The following is a 16,953-nucleotide window of genomic DNA, read 5'->3' as shown; positions in this document are numbered from 1 at the left end:
CTCAGTTGATATACTTCTGAAATGTACTGAAAGTGTTAGTCAGTTCAAAGAGAGTAACTATTCATTCAAAAAGACCATATTATGTTCAGAATACTGTAAGTCACTCATCTTCTTCAGTAATACAGATCTTATGAAATGCAGTGATGACATCTAGTTTTGTAAATCATTGAGCTTGTTCAATATGAGCTAGAGTTTTATTGATAAGAGATAGTGAGTAGTAGTCTTTCTTTGTTATTCTGTTCAGTTCTCAATAGTTCACACAGAACTGAAGTTCTTCATCTGATTTCTTTGCAAAGAGAATAGAAGCTGCAGCAGAAGAGTTGCTAATATATATAAATTCTTTATTTAACAGATTATTGAGTGTCTTTTAAAGAAGAAGAAGTTCATCTCAGAACATGTTATAAAGAGAGTCTTATAACAGTTCAGAGTTCTTATCATTCTTTTTCTCTAACTTAATACTGTGATTCACTTCAGAATCTTGTAAGAGAGATATGTTTATAATATTATCTTATCAGAAGATATCTAGATATTCATGATATTATTGAAAGAGTTTTGTACAAGAATCTGTTATTATAACACAGAATAACTTTTCTAGAGTCTTTTTAATATTGATCAGACTGACAGAATAGATTGATATATGATTCTACTATCAGTAAACTTATCAGTGACTCTGTCAATAATTTTGATGATGACTTCTTTTTCAGAGTATTTTATAAGCATTGACAGAGATCTGTGTAAGATTCATAGTCTTGTAAATATCATCTTTATAAATTCTATCATTGTTAGAAAATATCAAGCTTCTGTTTCAAGTGTTCAATAAGATGTCTTATTCAGATAGTCAGACAAGTTCTAACATAAGATTATAATCAAGATTATCAACTTCATATACATAGACATCTTCATATTGATATTCTCTCACATCTATAGTCAGCTTCATCATGTAACAGATACAAATGTTTTTTAAATTATTAAATTCTGCAAGAAGTCAGGGTTTTGATAAAGAGATACACTAAAGGTTATAACATCTTACAACTGAAGATTTTATCATTGCATAGTAACATAGACTGCTGTCTATCATGGCTTTCATATTATATATATTATCAATCACAGTAGATACAAGAATTGCATTCATTGTCATCTTCTCTTCAAATTATTATCATTCAACCTCTTCAAGCTTCTGTTTATGAATTTGAACAGAAGCTAATCTTTTCTCTGTTTCACTGAGACATTCTCATAGTTATTCTCTGAATCTTTCTTCAATATAACATGATTGGCGTGGACAGATGCTGATCTTTCTCTTAAGTGTGAAGACACATAGATTAATCAGCAGTTGAAAGCAATGTGTTCTGATCAGTTACAGTTGATACACACTTCACATTGACATCAATCAGTGACTTCTTCAGAAGTGATTTCAGGAACTTGAAAGTCTGTTTGAGCAGTAGAAACTCTTGCTTATATGTAGATATTCAAGTCTATCTAATTCATGACATCTGCATCATTGTTATTCTTCAGCACAGGTATGTGAGTGGCTGAGTTATTTCTCAGTGCAGATGTGTGAGTGTAATGTCTTCTATCACTGTTCTGTATACTCTTAAGCTTGATAAGATGATTGTTCAATGTTCAGAGCTGTGTGCAGAAGCCTTCATAAGTCTGGTCTTCATCTACACTTACAAGAACCTGTAAGAGTTCAAAAGTCAATATCTTCTTGAGCATGCTAATCTTCATTTAATTCTCTCAAGATTGACTATCTGCTTCTAGAATCTTGATGTTGAAATCAGAAATGAATGTTATAAGAGAAGTGTTTCTCTGTCAGACACTCTGTAATCAATCTAATACTTTCTATTGCATGGCAGTGTCTCAGAACAGAACATCAAGATGTTTAATAATATTATCAGATATTTGTAACACTGATTCACATGCTTTTATTCATGAATGAAACTTCTGTTTCATGTAATTCTTCAATCATTCATTGATATATTAATCTTGATTGATTAATGAACTGATGAAATCTCTATCTACCCTCAGTTTCATAAGTATATTCATTCTTCATGATGAGTAGAGAGTGAGATCAGAAGTATCAAAATATACAGAAGCATCTAAACATTCTTTCAGCACTTTTATATTCAATTCTGTAGATGTTGAAATCACATGAGTTAATCATTGAATCTCTTTATATTGAAGTTGTTGAGTTGCATGCATATCAGCTATTTATTATTATTGTAATTTCAACATTGCTTGAAGTCACTGTGGTATTACATCTATGCTTATATTCAAGAGTTTCATATTCTTGTTAGACATGATTATATCAATTATCAAATGTGTAATTATATGAATATTTCATACATCTGAGTGTCAGAACTCTCAGGTCTTTCACTGATATTCTCTTGTAAAGTCTTACTCTCTTCATAAGATCTTGTTACAGAGTCAGAGTGACTGATGAGCAAGCTTCTATCTGAGAACTATCTGAGAACTCAGTGTTCACTTAACTGTGTTTCTCTTTCTTACATGTCATTATGTGTTCAAATATCTCTTGATGAGTAATTATTCCTGATGAGAAGATAATATATGAATAATCATTTTCTAATAAGAAGATGATGAATATTTTTATAGTATAAGAAGCCTATACTGAATAGATTAGTATTATATTAATAGATCTTATTTAACAAAGATAAAAACATTAGAGAGGAAAAGAAAGAGAAAGTGCAAGAATCAGTGATCAAGATAGATATTTATATGTGTATGTGATGGTGTACGCGGTGGAGCTTCACAGTGAAAGAATATACACGTGTTTGTAGCAGCTGAGGATCGGCAATTGAGAATGGCTGAGAATCAGAGTGTACATGTTTGAGAATGAAGCAGTTGAAATCTGTAAAGTGTAACAGAATAGTCTATATGATTGATCAGGCGCAGCCTGCCACAAAAATAATTCTTTAAAGAAAATGTCTTCTCAACTGTACAGACTATACTCACTGATTAAAAATTAATTTTCTTCTTTAAATATTGAAAAAGTTGATCATGAGAAATTATCTTTATAAAGAGAAAAGCTTGAATCTCTTATAAACTTATAAATAAATGAACTATCTAAAGAGAAAGAATATAAACAGTATTTGAACAGAATTTCTACAATCAATATAAAAGACTCTATTCTGATTTATTCAGATGACTTAAAAAATGAGAATTTGAATAAATTAGACACAGACATTGCTTATACTGAAGATAATATTAATTTTATCTCAGATTTCTGAAATTTAGACTGTAAATCTGAAGTCTTTGACACTGAACTATTTATAATAGTAAAAGCTTTCAAACTTATTAAAATAAAATCTTATAAAAGAGAAAATAGTTTAAAAGAGATATGAATATTCTCTGATAGTCAAGCTGCTTTAAAAAGACTTGAAAATAGTTAGATTTATAATAATCAAATGAATCTTAAACTGATCTTAAACTTCATTTTAAAAATTCAAAAGAGAAGAATATCAAAGCTGATAATTCATCTATACTAAGTTTCTACTCATATGAATATTCATAGTAATGAATTGACTGATTCAGCTGTAAAAAAAGATTCAGAATTAAGCAGATCTATTCAAAAAATTATATTCTGATCTTTTATAAAGAGAAAAATAAAAGAATCTTGTTTAAATAAGTGAAATAAAAGCTGATAGAAATAAAAGAAGAGTATACATTATTCAAGATTTAAAATAAAACTCAAGTGAAAATCTTGTTTAATTAAATATAAAAAGAAAATATTCTCATCTATAATACAGCTGAAATTAGAATATAACTATTTTAAATCTTATATATAAAGATTTGATGATAGATTTAATTTAATAGAATACTTATTCTATAATATAAATGAGAATTCTGAGTATATTGTAATACACTGTGTATTATACAATAGTCTCAGAGTCAGATTGAAAGAGAAGTATAATCTAAATTAATTAAATATAAGATTCTTATTCTCAACTGAGATAGGAATTAAATACTTAATAGACTTTCTATCAGAAACTCAAGCAGTTATAAGAAAATGACTGAATTCAGAAATATCTGAATATAAAGAGGAGAAAATTAATCAGATATAGTCTGTTAAAACAGCTATATACTATCTTTTAATAATTTATTTTATTACAGTCTCTCTTTATTTTACTTTACTTTTTTCTTTCTATTCTTTTCTATCTATCTATTTAATGTGTCTATCTTTAAGACTGTGTTCTCTTTTCTTTTGTCATGATATTGTTAAATGATTTCAAAGTATCAGAAGATGTTAAAATACTGCAATTTATAAATAGTTTTTGTATTCTGAGCTGAAATTTTCTGATTTTGCATATCTGAAATTGATGAATGTATAATAGTTAACTTTATAGATATAGGAAAAACTCTGAGAACTTTTAGTTCTCAGGTAGATATCATAGTCTCTGACTGTATACATCTATAATTGAAGAATAATAATAATAATAATAACTAAGATCTTATTACAGTTTCACACAGCTTATTACTTTTATATGAATAATTTCATTCATTTCACAGACTATTCAAACCAGTTTTCAATTACTTTATAATATTATTCAGATATAATATAGAAAGATCTGATTAATAAATATAAGAACTCTGCTTTTATATAAGATTGACAGATTACTCTTTTCTAGTAGTAAGATATCACTGAGATATCACTTCAGCTATTCTTACTTGTAGAATAGAAGAAGAGTATTCACTTATTATCTATATAGAATAGCTAGATGCTGGCTTCTGATTAAAGAAGTCAGTGATTCATTTTCTTCTACTGAAATATATATAAGAGTTACTACATTTCTCATACAATCTTCTTAGCATACTAAGTACTATATCTGTGATATCCTTGCAATAACCCTGTAGCCCACAAGCTCACTATTCAAGCAAGATAGTCAAGCCCATTCATACGGCTCCTCAAACAACTACATGACACCGCCGACTAGTCACCGCTTCGGTTCCGCCACGTTACAGCTATCTACAACAGTTTAATATAGTAGTGGATCACGTGATCTAGGGAGATAGTTACTCCAGCGACAGTTTGTCTAGTAAAATCTGACTTCGTGCTTCATGATTTGAGGCAGTCACCACGAGTCGTGTGTTAGTCGACTCACACAAAGTACCGTGAAAACTGCTTGACTGAACACAGAGCCAATGAAGATATTTTCTTGAACTTTAAAGAACCCATCCCGTGCTCGTATGACAGGAGCGTGGTTGCAGGTGAAAGGAAACAGGAGGACGGACATGTTTCTGCTAGAGAGGGTTGGGCGGGATATAATACTTTTTTTCATTATTAGTGTTACATCAATGATATGTATGTCAAGCATGATCTCATCTTTCTTTCCTCTTCCCTTTTGCACCTATCAGATGGGCTCCATGCTCCTTTTGAACGAGGCTCTAGTTGCCGTGCAGTGCCATCCTACTTCGGAAAATTCACCCACATCCATATTCAGACACATGGGTGATTATCAATAGATAGAGGATGCTACTCCGTGGAAGCGAGGGTGATGAAACAAAAGAATGTGAGAGTTGTGATTGATACAATTTAAGACCGGGAAAATAAATACTGGGCCACAGATGTATTCCGACCAATAGTGAACTCAATCAAAGACATTTGTTAATCGAAGAGAATGTCTTTATGACTACAAAGAAACTATCCAGCCACATATTGAACAGATCCTAGGCTGGACAAGTGATCTGTCTTTATGATTGCCGAGTCAATCTCTGGAAAATCGTCTCCATCTCCGAAGAATCCAAGGGAAATGGCAGCAGAAAAACAAAATTTATGAGGAATTCAAGTTCGCAATGGCTATCCCACCATGAGTTGACATCTTAAGCGCTGTCATTAGATGGGAAAGTAATTGTGGGTATCAGATCAGCTGAAGATGCTTATGTCTTGTGAGGAATATGATGAAATACTGCTTGATCTGCTCATGTTCAAGGTCATGCATGATCTTTGTGCCTTTTGCAATAACTGAGTGAGGATATCAGTGGGGATGGGACTCACTACTCCCAAATATTCCAAGTGTCTCTCCCTCTACTTCTTCTCTGTGTAAGGGTCAAGGTCCTGCAGAACTCGCTTCCCAGCTAACTTGAGCCTATCGGGCAGGTCACCTCCAGCCTGCAATCTGTACTCACACTCTTCCTTGATTATCTTTAGAGGCATTGTGAGGAATTCAGAATCAGGAACACAAAAGAGCCCAGAGAAAAGATAGATGCTATGGATAGAGAAAAGAAAAGAAACAGAAACAGAAGATCATGGAAAGATCATGAGTAACAGATATCTCCAGTAGAAGGTAATTCAGTACAAGGTAATTCAGTAGAAATACAGCAGTGGATGAGAGGAACAAAAGAGAAGATGGAAACTGTGAGGTGGACAAGATGTCTGTAACTGCCATCCTCACTGTTTTGCCCACTGAGTGGTTTCATCGCGTAGACTTGACAAAAATTGAGAAGACATATTGAAAGATGAGTTTGGGGTGACTGGTGGAGAGACTGAGGGGGTGATTGCTGTAGGTGAGGATGGAATGGTGAGAAGGTGAGGCCTCAGGAGAGGCATGGCTGAGTCAGCAGGAGGAAAAGCAGCGCGGGCTTCGGCACTAATGCAGCATCAAGGAGTCCCTAGGTACTGTATTTAAGGCTTACGATTGTGGAAGGAAAAGTTGGATTTCAAACAGAAGCGCAAAAGGAGTGTTAATTATTACTATGTAGGGCAGTGTAGATACCTATATAAGCGGGAGAAATTAATCAATTATCGACAAAAGACTAGCCAACCCAGCCCAACCCAGCCCGACCTAGCATGCGCTGGGATGAGCGACACATCTCCTATTGGTTTCCGGTCCTTGGGGTCATGATTAAAGAAATGAAGGTGAATTGAAACATATAGAATAGTCTTGTCTGGATGTGCGCGGATGTTTGTGCGTCTAGACAGAAGGGTGTCAGTCAGTAGCTCCTGTGGTCATGTTCCTCGAGTAGAATGGGCAGGCATATATATTAGGAACAAGATAGCACATAAGTTCTTTACGCCAGGTAGTTATGGTCCATGTCCTGTCTGTGCCAAACATGAGTGGGAAAAAACGCCGGTTCAGTTGCCTTCAGCTCTACAGAGTCTTAAAAGAGAAAACATTTTGTTCCGGAAGGATTGCAAACGACTGAAAATTTAGCCAGGCATGGATGGAGTGGAACTTCCAGGGGAAGCCGTCGATTATGGGTTTAGGGGAGGGAGAGGTCTGGGGTATAATAAATAACAGCCACGTTACACGCACAAGAGCGAGCCACCGTCACGTATTTGATATCGAGTGAATACGTTTAGTATTCAGGCTCAACCTCCTCTTCTAAAGAATCGCTGGCAACTTCCTCATAGTCCCGTTCCAACGCGGCAAGGTCCTCACGAGCCTCAGAGAATTCACCCTCTTCCATACCCTCGCCCACATACCAGTGGACAAATGCGCGCTTGGAATACATGAGGTCGAACTTGTGAGAGAGCGCAGACCAGGCTTCGGCAATGGCGGTTGTGTTGGACAACATGCAGCTGTACAGTATATCAATCATATATTAGCCGCTGCTGTATTATTCTGTGTTCTGGTGATCCAGTGAAATGTCTTGGGGAGGGGGGGGGGGGGGGGGGTACACAGCGCGGTTGACTTTAGCGAGGTCGCCATTAGGCACCATCTGGGGAGGCTGGTAGCAGATACCAATCTTGAAACCGGTAGGGCACCAGTCAACGAATTGGATTGTACTCTTCGTCTTCAATGTCGCCACGGCACTATGTACATCCTTGGGTACAACATCTCCACGGTACAGAAGACAAGTCGCCATATATTTGCCGTTGCGGGGGTCGCACTTGACCATCTGGTTATTAGGTTCAAAGCAAGACATGGTTACCTCCATGACGGAGTTGGACTCATGAGACGCCTTTGCAGCAGACACGACTGGGGCATACGCAACGAGTGGGAAGTGGATACGAGGATAGGGCACCAAGTTGGTCTGGAACTCGTTCAGATCGACGTTTAAGGAGCCATCGAATCGGAGAGATGCAGTAATTGAGGAAACGACTAGATATTCGGGTTTTATTAGTTGTCAAACAATTGAGAGGTTAGAAAACCATATATGATCCGATGGAAGGAAACCGACCTTGAGCCATGAGGCGGTTCAGGTTGTCATAGCTTGGTCTCTCGATACCCAAGTTCCGGCGGCAAATGTCGTAGATTGCCTCATTATCCACCATGAAACTGCAGTCTGAATGTTCCAGAGTCGTGTGCGTTGTGAGGATCGAGTTGTACGGTTCGACAACGGAAGTGGCGTTCTGGGGGGCAGGGTAGACGCAGAATTCCAGCTTTGTCTTCTTGCCGTAGTCCACGGACAGACGCTCCATAAGAAGTGCACCAAAGCCGGATCCCGTTCCGCCTCCAAAGGAATGGAAGACCAAAAAGCCCTGAAGACCGCCGCAGTTATCTGCCACACGGCGGACTTTGTCCAGAACCTGATCAATCATCTCCTTACCCACGGTATAATGGCCGCGAGCATAGTTGTTGGATGCATCCTCCTTTCCAGTGATCATCTGTTCTGGGTGGAAAAGCGCACGGTACGGACCGGTGCGGACTTCGTCGACGACATTTGGCTCAAGATCGCAGTAGATGGTTCGGGGAACATATTTTCCCTGGCCTAGATAGGGGGGGCGATATGTACATGTAAGTTTCCCGAAATCAAATCAAAAATCCATATGTATCCATCGGCACTTTGTTGGAAGAGGGCTGTCGAACCTGTTTCAGAAAAGAAAGTATTAAATCCTTGATCAGGGTCGGCAGCTTTTCTTTCTTCAGTCAGGTATCCATCGGGCTATCAAATGAGGACGAGTCAAATTAGTCTCACATCCCGAGTAGATGTCAGGGAACAAAAGTCCATCAAACTGCAACGAGCCAGGAAGAGGGGCATAAGTTTTACCTGAATGCCATGTTCCAGGCAATACAGCTATAAAAGCAACACAGTTGAAGACATTAGCATCGTTGGCGATTTATATTGGTCGTGTGAATTTGACCGCATAAAGATATAATAAAAAGTACGAGTGATATGGAGTGGTGAAGTCGTACTTCCCAACAGGAGTTTGCGATTTGGCAACCCGCCTGGCCGACTGTTTACAGCACGTTGATATCAGCAGCAAGGACTATAGCTAAATGAATAAATATACAGATAAAACTGTAGCAACAAGGACCGACGTACCGTTCAAACTAACTACCTCTCTCATGGTGGATGGCTGTGGTGGAGGATTCGGTATGTTGTGCTAAATGATGAAGATTGGGCGGAGAGATGTTGCCCAACGTAGAAATGGGGAGGGCGGTCACGAAGCTCCGATATCAACAAAACTTGGAGCTGCTGCACCTGAGTCAGAGTGGAGTTTTGTCTTTGTGAGAAAGAGATGTAAGATGCAGCGGGGAGATAGCTGAATAGGGGGCAATTACCTGAGGTGAGGGTAGACAACGGGAAGTAAATAATAAGGATGGGGGAACGGGGGGGATTGAGCTGGGAGCAGAAGATCTCGAGTCTTTCTGTTCTTTTCTGTTGTTGGGCGAGGTATTTTTCTTTTTTTTATGTTTTCTTTCGGACAACGGTGGCGTTACAACTGGTAATCCTGAAATACACAATAATACAGAGATAGCACCGGTCCTGTGGCGAAAGACGGCGTCTGGAGCTGGGGTTTGTTGGGGTGAGGAAGCTACCTAGTATTACTGGCCAATCACTGCCTTCCATCACAGTACTGTCACTTTGGTTCGTGTGTTGTTTTACAGTGGTACGCGTTATTTTGTTATTTTGTTATTTGTTTTTTGTATTTTTTATTTATTTTTGCTTTTTCCCAATTGTTGGTCACCCATGTGGTGATGGGTTGTTTTGCCTCCAGATATCTCTTTTCAGTCCGAAATCGATAGATAGATAGATAAATAGATAGAAATACGACAGAGGGCGAAGGGAGCACACGCAGCCATCCATCCTGTTTTCTTGTGCTTCCATCCATCCATCCAGGTCTGGATTAGTCAGCCCAAATTAGCGCAATGTCACATGATATTTTCTTCAAAAGAAACCATCCATGAGAACGGGTGACCTCATACCCTCGCAGTCAACTACATCACATCACTCACATCCATCTTCAACAAATATCTATCTCCATGATTAAACACCGCTCTCCTGTCTACATAGATGTGACAGGGTTTTTTTTTTTCAATGAATGTACGTTGGACCCTACTCTCGACTGAGTTTCCGCGAATGATATAGCTATATTAATTAATTGGTATGTATTTATTTCTGCTTCTCTTTGAAATGTATCCTGGCTGCAGCAACTCTGATAAATGGGCCAAACAATATCTTATGGCCCTATTCTCTCCGTTTACCCTAAGAAATCCGTGGCTATCTTTGAAGAGGATACTTTCATTATGTTTTTAGTCCGAGCGCATTCCCGTTTGCTGGGTCTTGTTTCTTTCTTATTTTTCGAAACTAGGTTCCTTTTTCGTGTTACACAGTCTACCCCCATGTGAGATGACAATAGATTTTTGCAGCTCTCCTTTTATATTTGATTCTTCATATTTCGGAGTGATTGATCCGTTAATTAAATTTAAACACTAAATTATGCTATGCAGGTTCCCAAGAGTTACACATATCATCTAGATATACCATTATGACTTTTTGCTTGGCTGATAGACTGCTATTTATCGAGCTCCAGCGCCCAAGGATTTATGCCCTCGCTAGCTCGGCATCATTCACGATCCACGATCCACTCAAAAGCCATGAAGCCCCTTTTCTGCCTGGCCCTCCTTCTAGCCGGCGTTGTGTTTGCCAATGTGGAGAAAACTATATTCACGGCACCCAAGCCTAGCCCGCTGCAGTCGTATCAGGACCTATTTGATGACCTAGAGATAGAACGATTATCCCCACAGGCACCATCTATCAGAACATATGCCTTAGCTTCATTTCCGTCGGAAGAGGCTCCCAAGGGATTTGAAAACTGGTTTTACCTTGACTCTCTGAAACCTGGCCAGCGATATGAAGTTCGCGTTTGCTACCTCGCAACTGTAAGGCTTTTTCCAATTATATTTAAACCCCATAACGATCCCAAACTCTTGACCCAAAAACTAAAAACAAGTGAAAAATTGAATTGAACTCAAGCAACCTACATCTTTCACTCTAACAACCTACACCGTCTCCGAAATCCTCGACTCCCCTTCCCTAATTTCCAGCCTAACTACATTCTCCGCCTCACACCTCCCAACGCTCCTTGAACGACTTGACAAAGACTACCGACACAACCAACAGCAGCACTTGGCCGCCGACGAACACCCGCCCAGCAACCCTTTCGCCCTGCCGCCCAAACTGGGCCACTCATCGAGACAGGACGCTAGTAACAGGGCTTCAACATCCGCTTTATTCCTACAAGTCCACGCTGCTGCTGACTACTTCACAGTGGACAAGGGCTTGATGGAGAATGTGCCCCCCGTACATGTCGATGTCATTCTCGACCCTTATCTTTTTCACCTTTTTCCGAAATCATTGTTGCCTACTACTGTGTATATTCTTATTCTTGCGGGGATAGCTTGGGTTATCTCTTCGTTTGTGTGGACTGGATTTGAGGGTGTTGCGGGCTTGTCTAAGAAAAACAAAAGAGATCGGGAGAATCAGCTTAGGCAGCGTAGTGAGTCGGGGAAAAAGGAAATATGAGTCATTAGACGGCTTGCGCAGAGGGTTGATGGAGGAACGAGAGGGAGGAGGGAGAAGGAGGCTGAGGAGGCTGCGTGGCCTGTTACTTACTATCTGCTCGAATGTTCATGTCCCTCTTTCCCTGTTCCCCTCGGCTCCCATTATCGGATATGTATTCCATTAATATTGGCATTCTGACGCCTTACATAGCGTTATTGCATATTACGATTCCTTTGCATAGCTGTGTGACTGGTACTCAGATTCGTGCGCATGGCACGAGCTAAGTATAAACACCCCTGGTTCCAATCTCTCTCCAACCTCCAATCTTTTATACGCGGCTGAGCGGCAATTTTTTTTGACCGATGCGCATTTCGAATGAGTCCCAAATACGCCCGATAAATATATATATATATATAGGTATATATCTACTCATTGGAGATCAGACAGGCTGGTAAAGTCGGAAATGGTAGATGCGAGTCCGCCAAGAGAGAGCCAACGGTGGCCAACTACCCCTGGAGGGGGAATTTCTTGAACAGGCAGTGTTCGTTGAATGCTACAGACACCATCAGCTGAAGTGGCTTTCAAGACGTGTCATTGAGTGTTCATGCGAATTTATAGTTGACAAGAACGGTTTTATGTTTAAATTCGGAAGATTTCCTTTGACATATGGAAGGTCGCAAATAGCTCACCTTCACTTCACCCCTTGCTCCCGTGATGCACTGATGCTAGGCAGCCCATTAACCATTAGGAGGTAAATACTCCAAGTAAAGTCAACAAGTGGCCGGGTTTCATTCCAGTTCTTCACGCTGCCCTTTACATCCTTCGGGTTGGCTTCAAGCCCATTTACGCAGCGTAAAGTCTTTGATGATACACTTACCTTACCCCCGGTAGTTGAAGCCTCACATTTGACGCTGCTCATCAGATATCCAGAGCTGCGGCTGTTCTTCTCGCTTCCTACAAATTTCACGCCCCGCGGGCTTAACCACATCTCCCGCCCGCATGAGACCTCATTGCTTCTGAAACTCCTTTTTCACACCATGTTAGTATATATACCTAAAATTTCCACCGAAAAAGAATATCCACGAACTGATTGATTGCAATGCAGAACGGAGCGCTCCATGAGATACAAACCTAGAATAGTCTCTATCTGAGACTCTCGTTAATCATTCGCGTATGGTTGGACGAAGCCACCAGAACAGAAAAATCCACCGCAGCTCTGCTCATATTTTAGCTAAATAACTTAAATAAACATTTCATCTGCCCTGCCAGGGCGAGTCCATTCCGATCTGTTAGAAAAGAGATTTGGCAACAGGTAGTACCTCCATGATGAATTTGCATGCCTGACATTTTAGCAGATCTCATCTGATCTGGTTCCCCTTAGTTTATTATTTTTCTTTTGCTTCTGTGTCATCCTTTGGCCTACCCTACCTTGAAGATTTTTCTATTGGCTGCATTGTGCATTCTGTGTCTAGATTTCGCGAGAGGGTGCTGGCCAGTCTATTCTATTGATTGAGTCGGCTTCTTCACACATTCGGAGGCGGCTGATGGATATAAATTTTACATACGACCTAGAGATTTGACCCTTCCGCCGTATTGGACCGGGAATACGTGGCATTCTTTCATTTCAGAACAAAGATAAACACCCACTGCATCGCCCAGTTTCGGGATTTTGCTCTACTGGATCACTCCAACATACTAAAGAAAGACATTTGCGGAATTCTCTTCATTCCAGCCTCCTGTCTACATCTCTTTGAAACATGCTCGTTTTACTGTTCCTAGCTGAACAAACAACCCATATTACATCCGAAGATGGCATATCCCCTCAAGCAGCGTCCCTCGGCCTACTTGGCCTCTTCCTCACATTTTTCTCAGCAAACCCTCGTTTCGCCCATCAAATAAGGGCGGGGGAGCCTTCAACGATCTTGAGTTCTGTGGCGGCCTTGGTGGCATTCCGTGCCCTCCACCCAAGCAATGCTTTGATGATCCGACGGATGTATAGTCCAGACCTAGGACATCGTTAGTCCGAGGATTTGCCTTCAAGCAAGGAAATGATTTCTGGGGGTTGGGGTATGATTGAGAATGCGATTTGTAAGAAAGGGGAGAAGAAAGATGGATAAAGATTGGAGAAGCTATCAGTGGCGCATATTATCCCCCTCATGCAGGTGAGATTGAGATCTCGAGACGTGGGACGAGTGGCGGAGCACAGGGTAACTTGCAAGTTCCATTTTTGCAAAGGTTTATATAACTGGCTGATACGGCTAGCTAAAGTGTTGAGAATGTTATCGTCGAGCAGCCTTTCGAATATGATCCAATCCGCCCTTCTGGGCATATTGCGCCTCTCTCTTCATTTACATCCTAACTACAATTTATTTGTCTTTCCCACACATGCAATGCTGCAAACTTTGAAATGGTGAATGACTCGGGAAATCTATACTGGGCTGTGCATTCTACCATAAAAGATAGGAAAATATAAATACTCATGGTATGCTTCCGGCCCTGCCTTGCTTGCCCAGTTCAAATCTCGACATATCGACATCTTTAATGCTCTCTTTGGCCCAGCCCCTTTTTTCCCTAGCTGATTGAACAAGCTTCGTCAAATTGGCCTCTCCATTTCCAGGGACAATCTCTTCCACAACCTGTCAGTTTTAGCTTCTTGCGAGGATTCAACTGAGAACACATAAAAAAGAAAGATAAAAGAAACGCCTCCAAGATGAGCCCGATCGCCATTCTTGCCTTCCTGCTCGCCGCCGTCTCCGCATACCGTACCCCGCCGCGACAATACCAGCCTTGCGGCGACCATGGCATAAATCCCAAGCCCTGCCCCTTGGACTTCATCTGCATCGACGACCCGCGCAAGCCCGGTTGTGGTATGGCTTGCGATATTTCTGGCATCTGCATTAAACCTCGGTTCTGTGGCGGGTTTGCTGGCATCCAATGCCCCCGAGGGAAGAAGTGTTACGATGACCCAAGGGATACATGCGATCCAAACTATGGGGGAGCTGATTGTGGAGGGATTTGCGTGTGAGTAGCTTATGATTGGAGTTTAGTCGTGGTTGGTAAATTTGGGGTAGGGGCGGGGGGGCGGGTTAATGTGGGAGTATTGAACAAGAGTCAATGGGCGTTTCACCTTGTTATTATAGCTGAGGTTGAGATTGAAAACTTATTAGAGAGTTGGATGAGACGTGATGTGAGAGGGCAGAACTACAGAGGGTTTAACTAGAGCTTCCACCTCCAGGAGATTGAATCAATGGGTGCGAAGCCAGAAGCTGATACTGAGCGGTTGAATACAAAATGTGAACCTTCTTTTTAACCGGGCTGTAAAAAATGCAGAGGGATGCCTTATCTATGGGCATTAACGTGTGTACATTAGAATGAATTTTCTACCGAATACATCTATATTCAAGAATTATTGTTGTTGTTTGATGTTGTGGGTTCTTGCAACACTCTAGCAGTTAAATATATTAGAAATCCAAATTCCCCGTAATCAGGGTTATACCATCGGTCTGGATTGGATCCGGATTACAAAATTGTGTGACTTATTAATACTTTAACTTTATATCATAGGCTTTCTTGCAAAAAGTTCGGGGGCTATTGGGAATCTAAACGCCAAATTCAAGGATTATTTTGTTCCAGACACTCTTTGGTTTCTGGCAGGCCACATTTTTCATTGTAAATAGCCCAAATATTAAGGACAAGTGGCACTGATGTCTATATATATAAGATAACACATTCCCACCCGCCTGATCACCAGGACTAAAGGAAAACGAAGGAAAATGAAGGACGCAAGAAATATATGAACGCAAATAGCTCTAACAATTGGACAAAATCATACCTCCGCTAATCCATAAATCATCCAAACACTTCCTTCGTCTCCAAAGGATCCCGCCTCCTATTTCCCCGCCCTTCCGTCGTAAGCCCTAGTCCACTCTTCTTGACCGTTCTATCGGTCTGCCTAACTTGCCTTGTCGCGAACCGGGACGCCTTCCGTAGCCGTATTTCCCGACGCACCTGGTTGGGACTGACGAACTCCTTATTTTCGTAGATGACGGGCCCCCCGAAACTTCCCTCCAGTATCACAATGGGCGTCAGTACGAAGCGCGGGCCGATCTCGACCAGAGTGATATCGGGAGCACCACCCTTGCCACCTCGCTTGGGCTTCGGCTTTGCTTTCTCCGCATCATCTTCCTCAGCTTCGCCATCTTTTGTCTTCGTGGCAGCAACAGCCCCGCCCTCCGACTCGCGAATCTCAAACACCCGTATCCATATTTTCCCGTCAACGCCAAACACGCCGATGATCCGATCTATGAACGGCTTCATGCCCCGCACCCCGCGTTTCGGTACGCTGAATACACTCCGCAACATCTCTCGTACGAGACCCCTGTATTCATTCCCACTCCGCATCACAGCCGCCTCGTCGAATGTCTTATCAAACACAACCACCCCGCGTCCGCCTTTGAGGCAGTTGCCAGAGAACCCGGTTCCCATCTCGCCCATCGTGTGAAGACTGCTCACGGAGAATTTTATGGTGGGGCCATTTGGTGGTCGTGAGAGCCAGAGGTAGAGGTCCTGGCCGCGCTTCTTGGCTTCGAGGAAGAAGATTACGTTGCACGAGTGGAGGTCTGCAAGAGAGTTGAGGAGGAAATTGTAGCCGGCCGTTTTCTTTTTAGTGTCGAGCTTGCTCTCTTTGTGTGTGTGTGGGAGGAGGGAGGTGAGGTCTGAGAGAAGGTGGCGGTGCCTGGTGGTGAATTTATTCTATTAGCTTTATTTTGCACTGGTACATGGATCATGTTTAGACTGCAGCCATAGCTACAGCTGCGTGGAAATGAGATACAACGGTTCAGCATGGCGAGTATTTCTTTCACATACCGATGTGTAACTCCTCTCGAAGTTAGCATAAGCACTCGAGTTTTAGGCATGAATCCTGATGGTAACGATTGCGACTTAGTCGCTACACCACCTTCAAACCCATTCTGCTCATTCTGTTCATCCTCATCTTCGTAGTCATCGCTATCGCTTGTCTCATCCAGGTCATCTGACAGATCGTGCATGGAGACATCGGCGTCCTCCATATCCTCGCGGGTGACGGATGCTTGGTTTTTCTTTTTGGACAGGGACTTGTATACGGAAGACATTGTGAAAAAAGGGCCTTATACAACTAAAATTCAAATGAAAAGAAGGATTGTCAATGAGACGGAATACACAAACTCGCCCAGTTCATCGAGATTGGATATGTCTCCTCGCGATTAATATTTTTCGCGGCAGAATCTT

The 16,953-nt window shown here is 40.9% G+C and overlaps 3 protein-coding genes across 5 annotated transcripts; 1 reads left to right on the top strand and 2 right to left on the bottom strand.

Annotated features, from left to right (window-relative positions):
• Positions 1-6,677: 6,677 nt before the first annotated feature.
• On the bottom strand, positions 6,678-9,923 carry BDBG_05820. Of its 2 annotated transcripts, XM_002623600.2 has the most exons (8): positions 9,462-9,923; positions 9,223-9,375; positions 9,093-9,133; positions 8,947-8,973; positions 8,766-8,841; positions 8,137-8,667; positions 7,634-8,057; positions 6,678-7,534 (listed from the first exon to the last, which is right to left on the bottom strand). In XM_002623600.2, the coding sequence occupies exons 2-8, from the start codon at positions 9,245-9,247 to the stop codon at positions 7,312-7,314; spliced, it is 1,347 nt and encodes a 448-aa protein (XP_002623646.1). In that variant the 5' UTR covers positions 9,248-9,375; positions 9,462-9,923; the 3' UTR covers positions 6,678-7,311. The 2 variants fall into 2 exon arrangements, with proteins under 2 accessions (XP_002623646.1, XP_031579179.1); XM_031722326.1 differs by having other exon boundaries at positions 9,223-9,923.
• On the top strand, positions 9,879-14,756 carry BDBG_05819 (uncharacterized protein). Its single transcript, XM_031722325.1, has 5 exons — positions 9,879-10,285; positions 10,632-11,063; positions 11,158-12,724; positions 12,791-14,167; positions 14,274-14,756. The coding sequence occupies exons 2-3, from the start codon at positions 10,728-10,730 to the stop codon at positions 11,704-11,706; spliced, it is 885 nt and encodes a 294-aa protein (XP_031579178.1). The 5' UTR covers positions 9,879-10,285; positions 10,632-10,727; the 3' UTR covers positions 11,707-12,724; positions 12,791-14,167; positions 14,274-14,756.
• Positions 14,080-16,942, bottom strand: BDBG_05816. 2 transcript variants are annotated; one of them, XM_031722324.1, is made up of 3 exons: positions 16,552-16,942; positions 14,813-16,420; positions 14,080-14,684 (listed from the first exon to the last, which is right to left on the bottom strand). In XM_031722324.1, exons 1-2 carry the CDS (start codon positions 16,815-16,817, stop codon positions 15,535-15,537), a joined length of 1,152 nt encoding a protein of 383 aa, XP_031579177.1. In that variant the 5' UTR covers positions 16,818-16,942; the 3' UTR covers positions 14,080-14,684; positions 14,813-15,534. The 2 variants fall into 2 exon arrangements, with proteins under 2 accessions (XP_031579177.1, XP_002623642.1); XM_002623596.2 differs by having other exon boundaries at positions 14,080-16,420.
• Positions 16,943-16,953: the final 11 nt, after the last annotated feature.

The sequence above is a fragment of the Blastomyces gilchristii genome (genome assembly GCF_000003855.2).
Source record: "Blastomyces gilchristii SLH14081 genomic scaffold supercont1.12, whole genome shotgun sequence".
NCBI lineage: Eukaryota > Fungi > Ascomycota > Eurotiomycetes > Onygenales > Ajellomycetaceae > Blastomyces > Blastomyces gilchristii.
The sequence above is the reverse complement of the archived record's forward strand: the minus strand, read 5'-3'. Positions and strand labels throughout refer to the sequence as shown.

What these genes read in the sequence shown, in the direction of transcription:
- BDBG_05820 (XM_031722326.1), bottom strand. Translation starts at nt 9,247, where the DNA reads ATGAGAGAGGTAGTTAGTTTGAACG. An exon ending in TACTTTCTTTTCTGAAACAG is followed by an intron (nt 8,668 to 8,765) that starts GTTCGACAGCCC and finishes CCCCCTATCTAG; the next exon opens with GCCAGGGAAAATATGTTCCC. An exon ending in GCTAAAGTCAACCGCGCTGT is followed by an intron (nt 7,535 to 7,633) that starts GTACCCCCCCCC and finishes TATACTGTACAG; the next exon opens with CTGCATGTTGTCCAACACAA.
- BDBG_05819 (XM_031722325.1), top strand. Translation starts at nt 10,728, where the DNA reads ATGCCCTCGCTAGCTCGGCATCATTCACGATCCACGATCCACTCAAAA. An exon ending in GCGTTTGCTACCTCGCAACT is followed by an intron (nt 11,064 to 11,157) that starts GTAAGGCTTTTT and finishes ATTGAACTCAAG; the next exon opens with CAACCTACATCTTTCACTCT.
- BDBG_05816 (XM_002623596.2), bottom strand. Translation starts at nt 16,817, where the DNA reads ATGTCTTCCGTATACAAGTCCCTGTCCAAAAAGAAAAACCAAGCATCC. An exon ending in TCGAGAGGAGTTACACATCG is followed by an intron (nt 16,421 to 16,551) that starts GTATGTGAAAGA and finishes ATTCACCACCAG; the next exon opens with GCACCGCCACCTTCTCTCAG.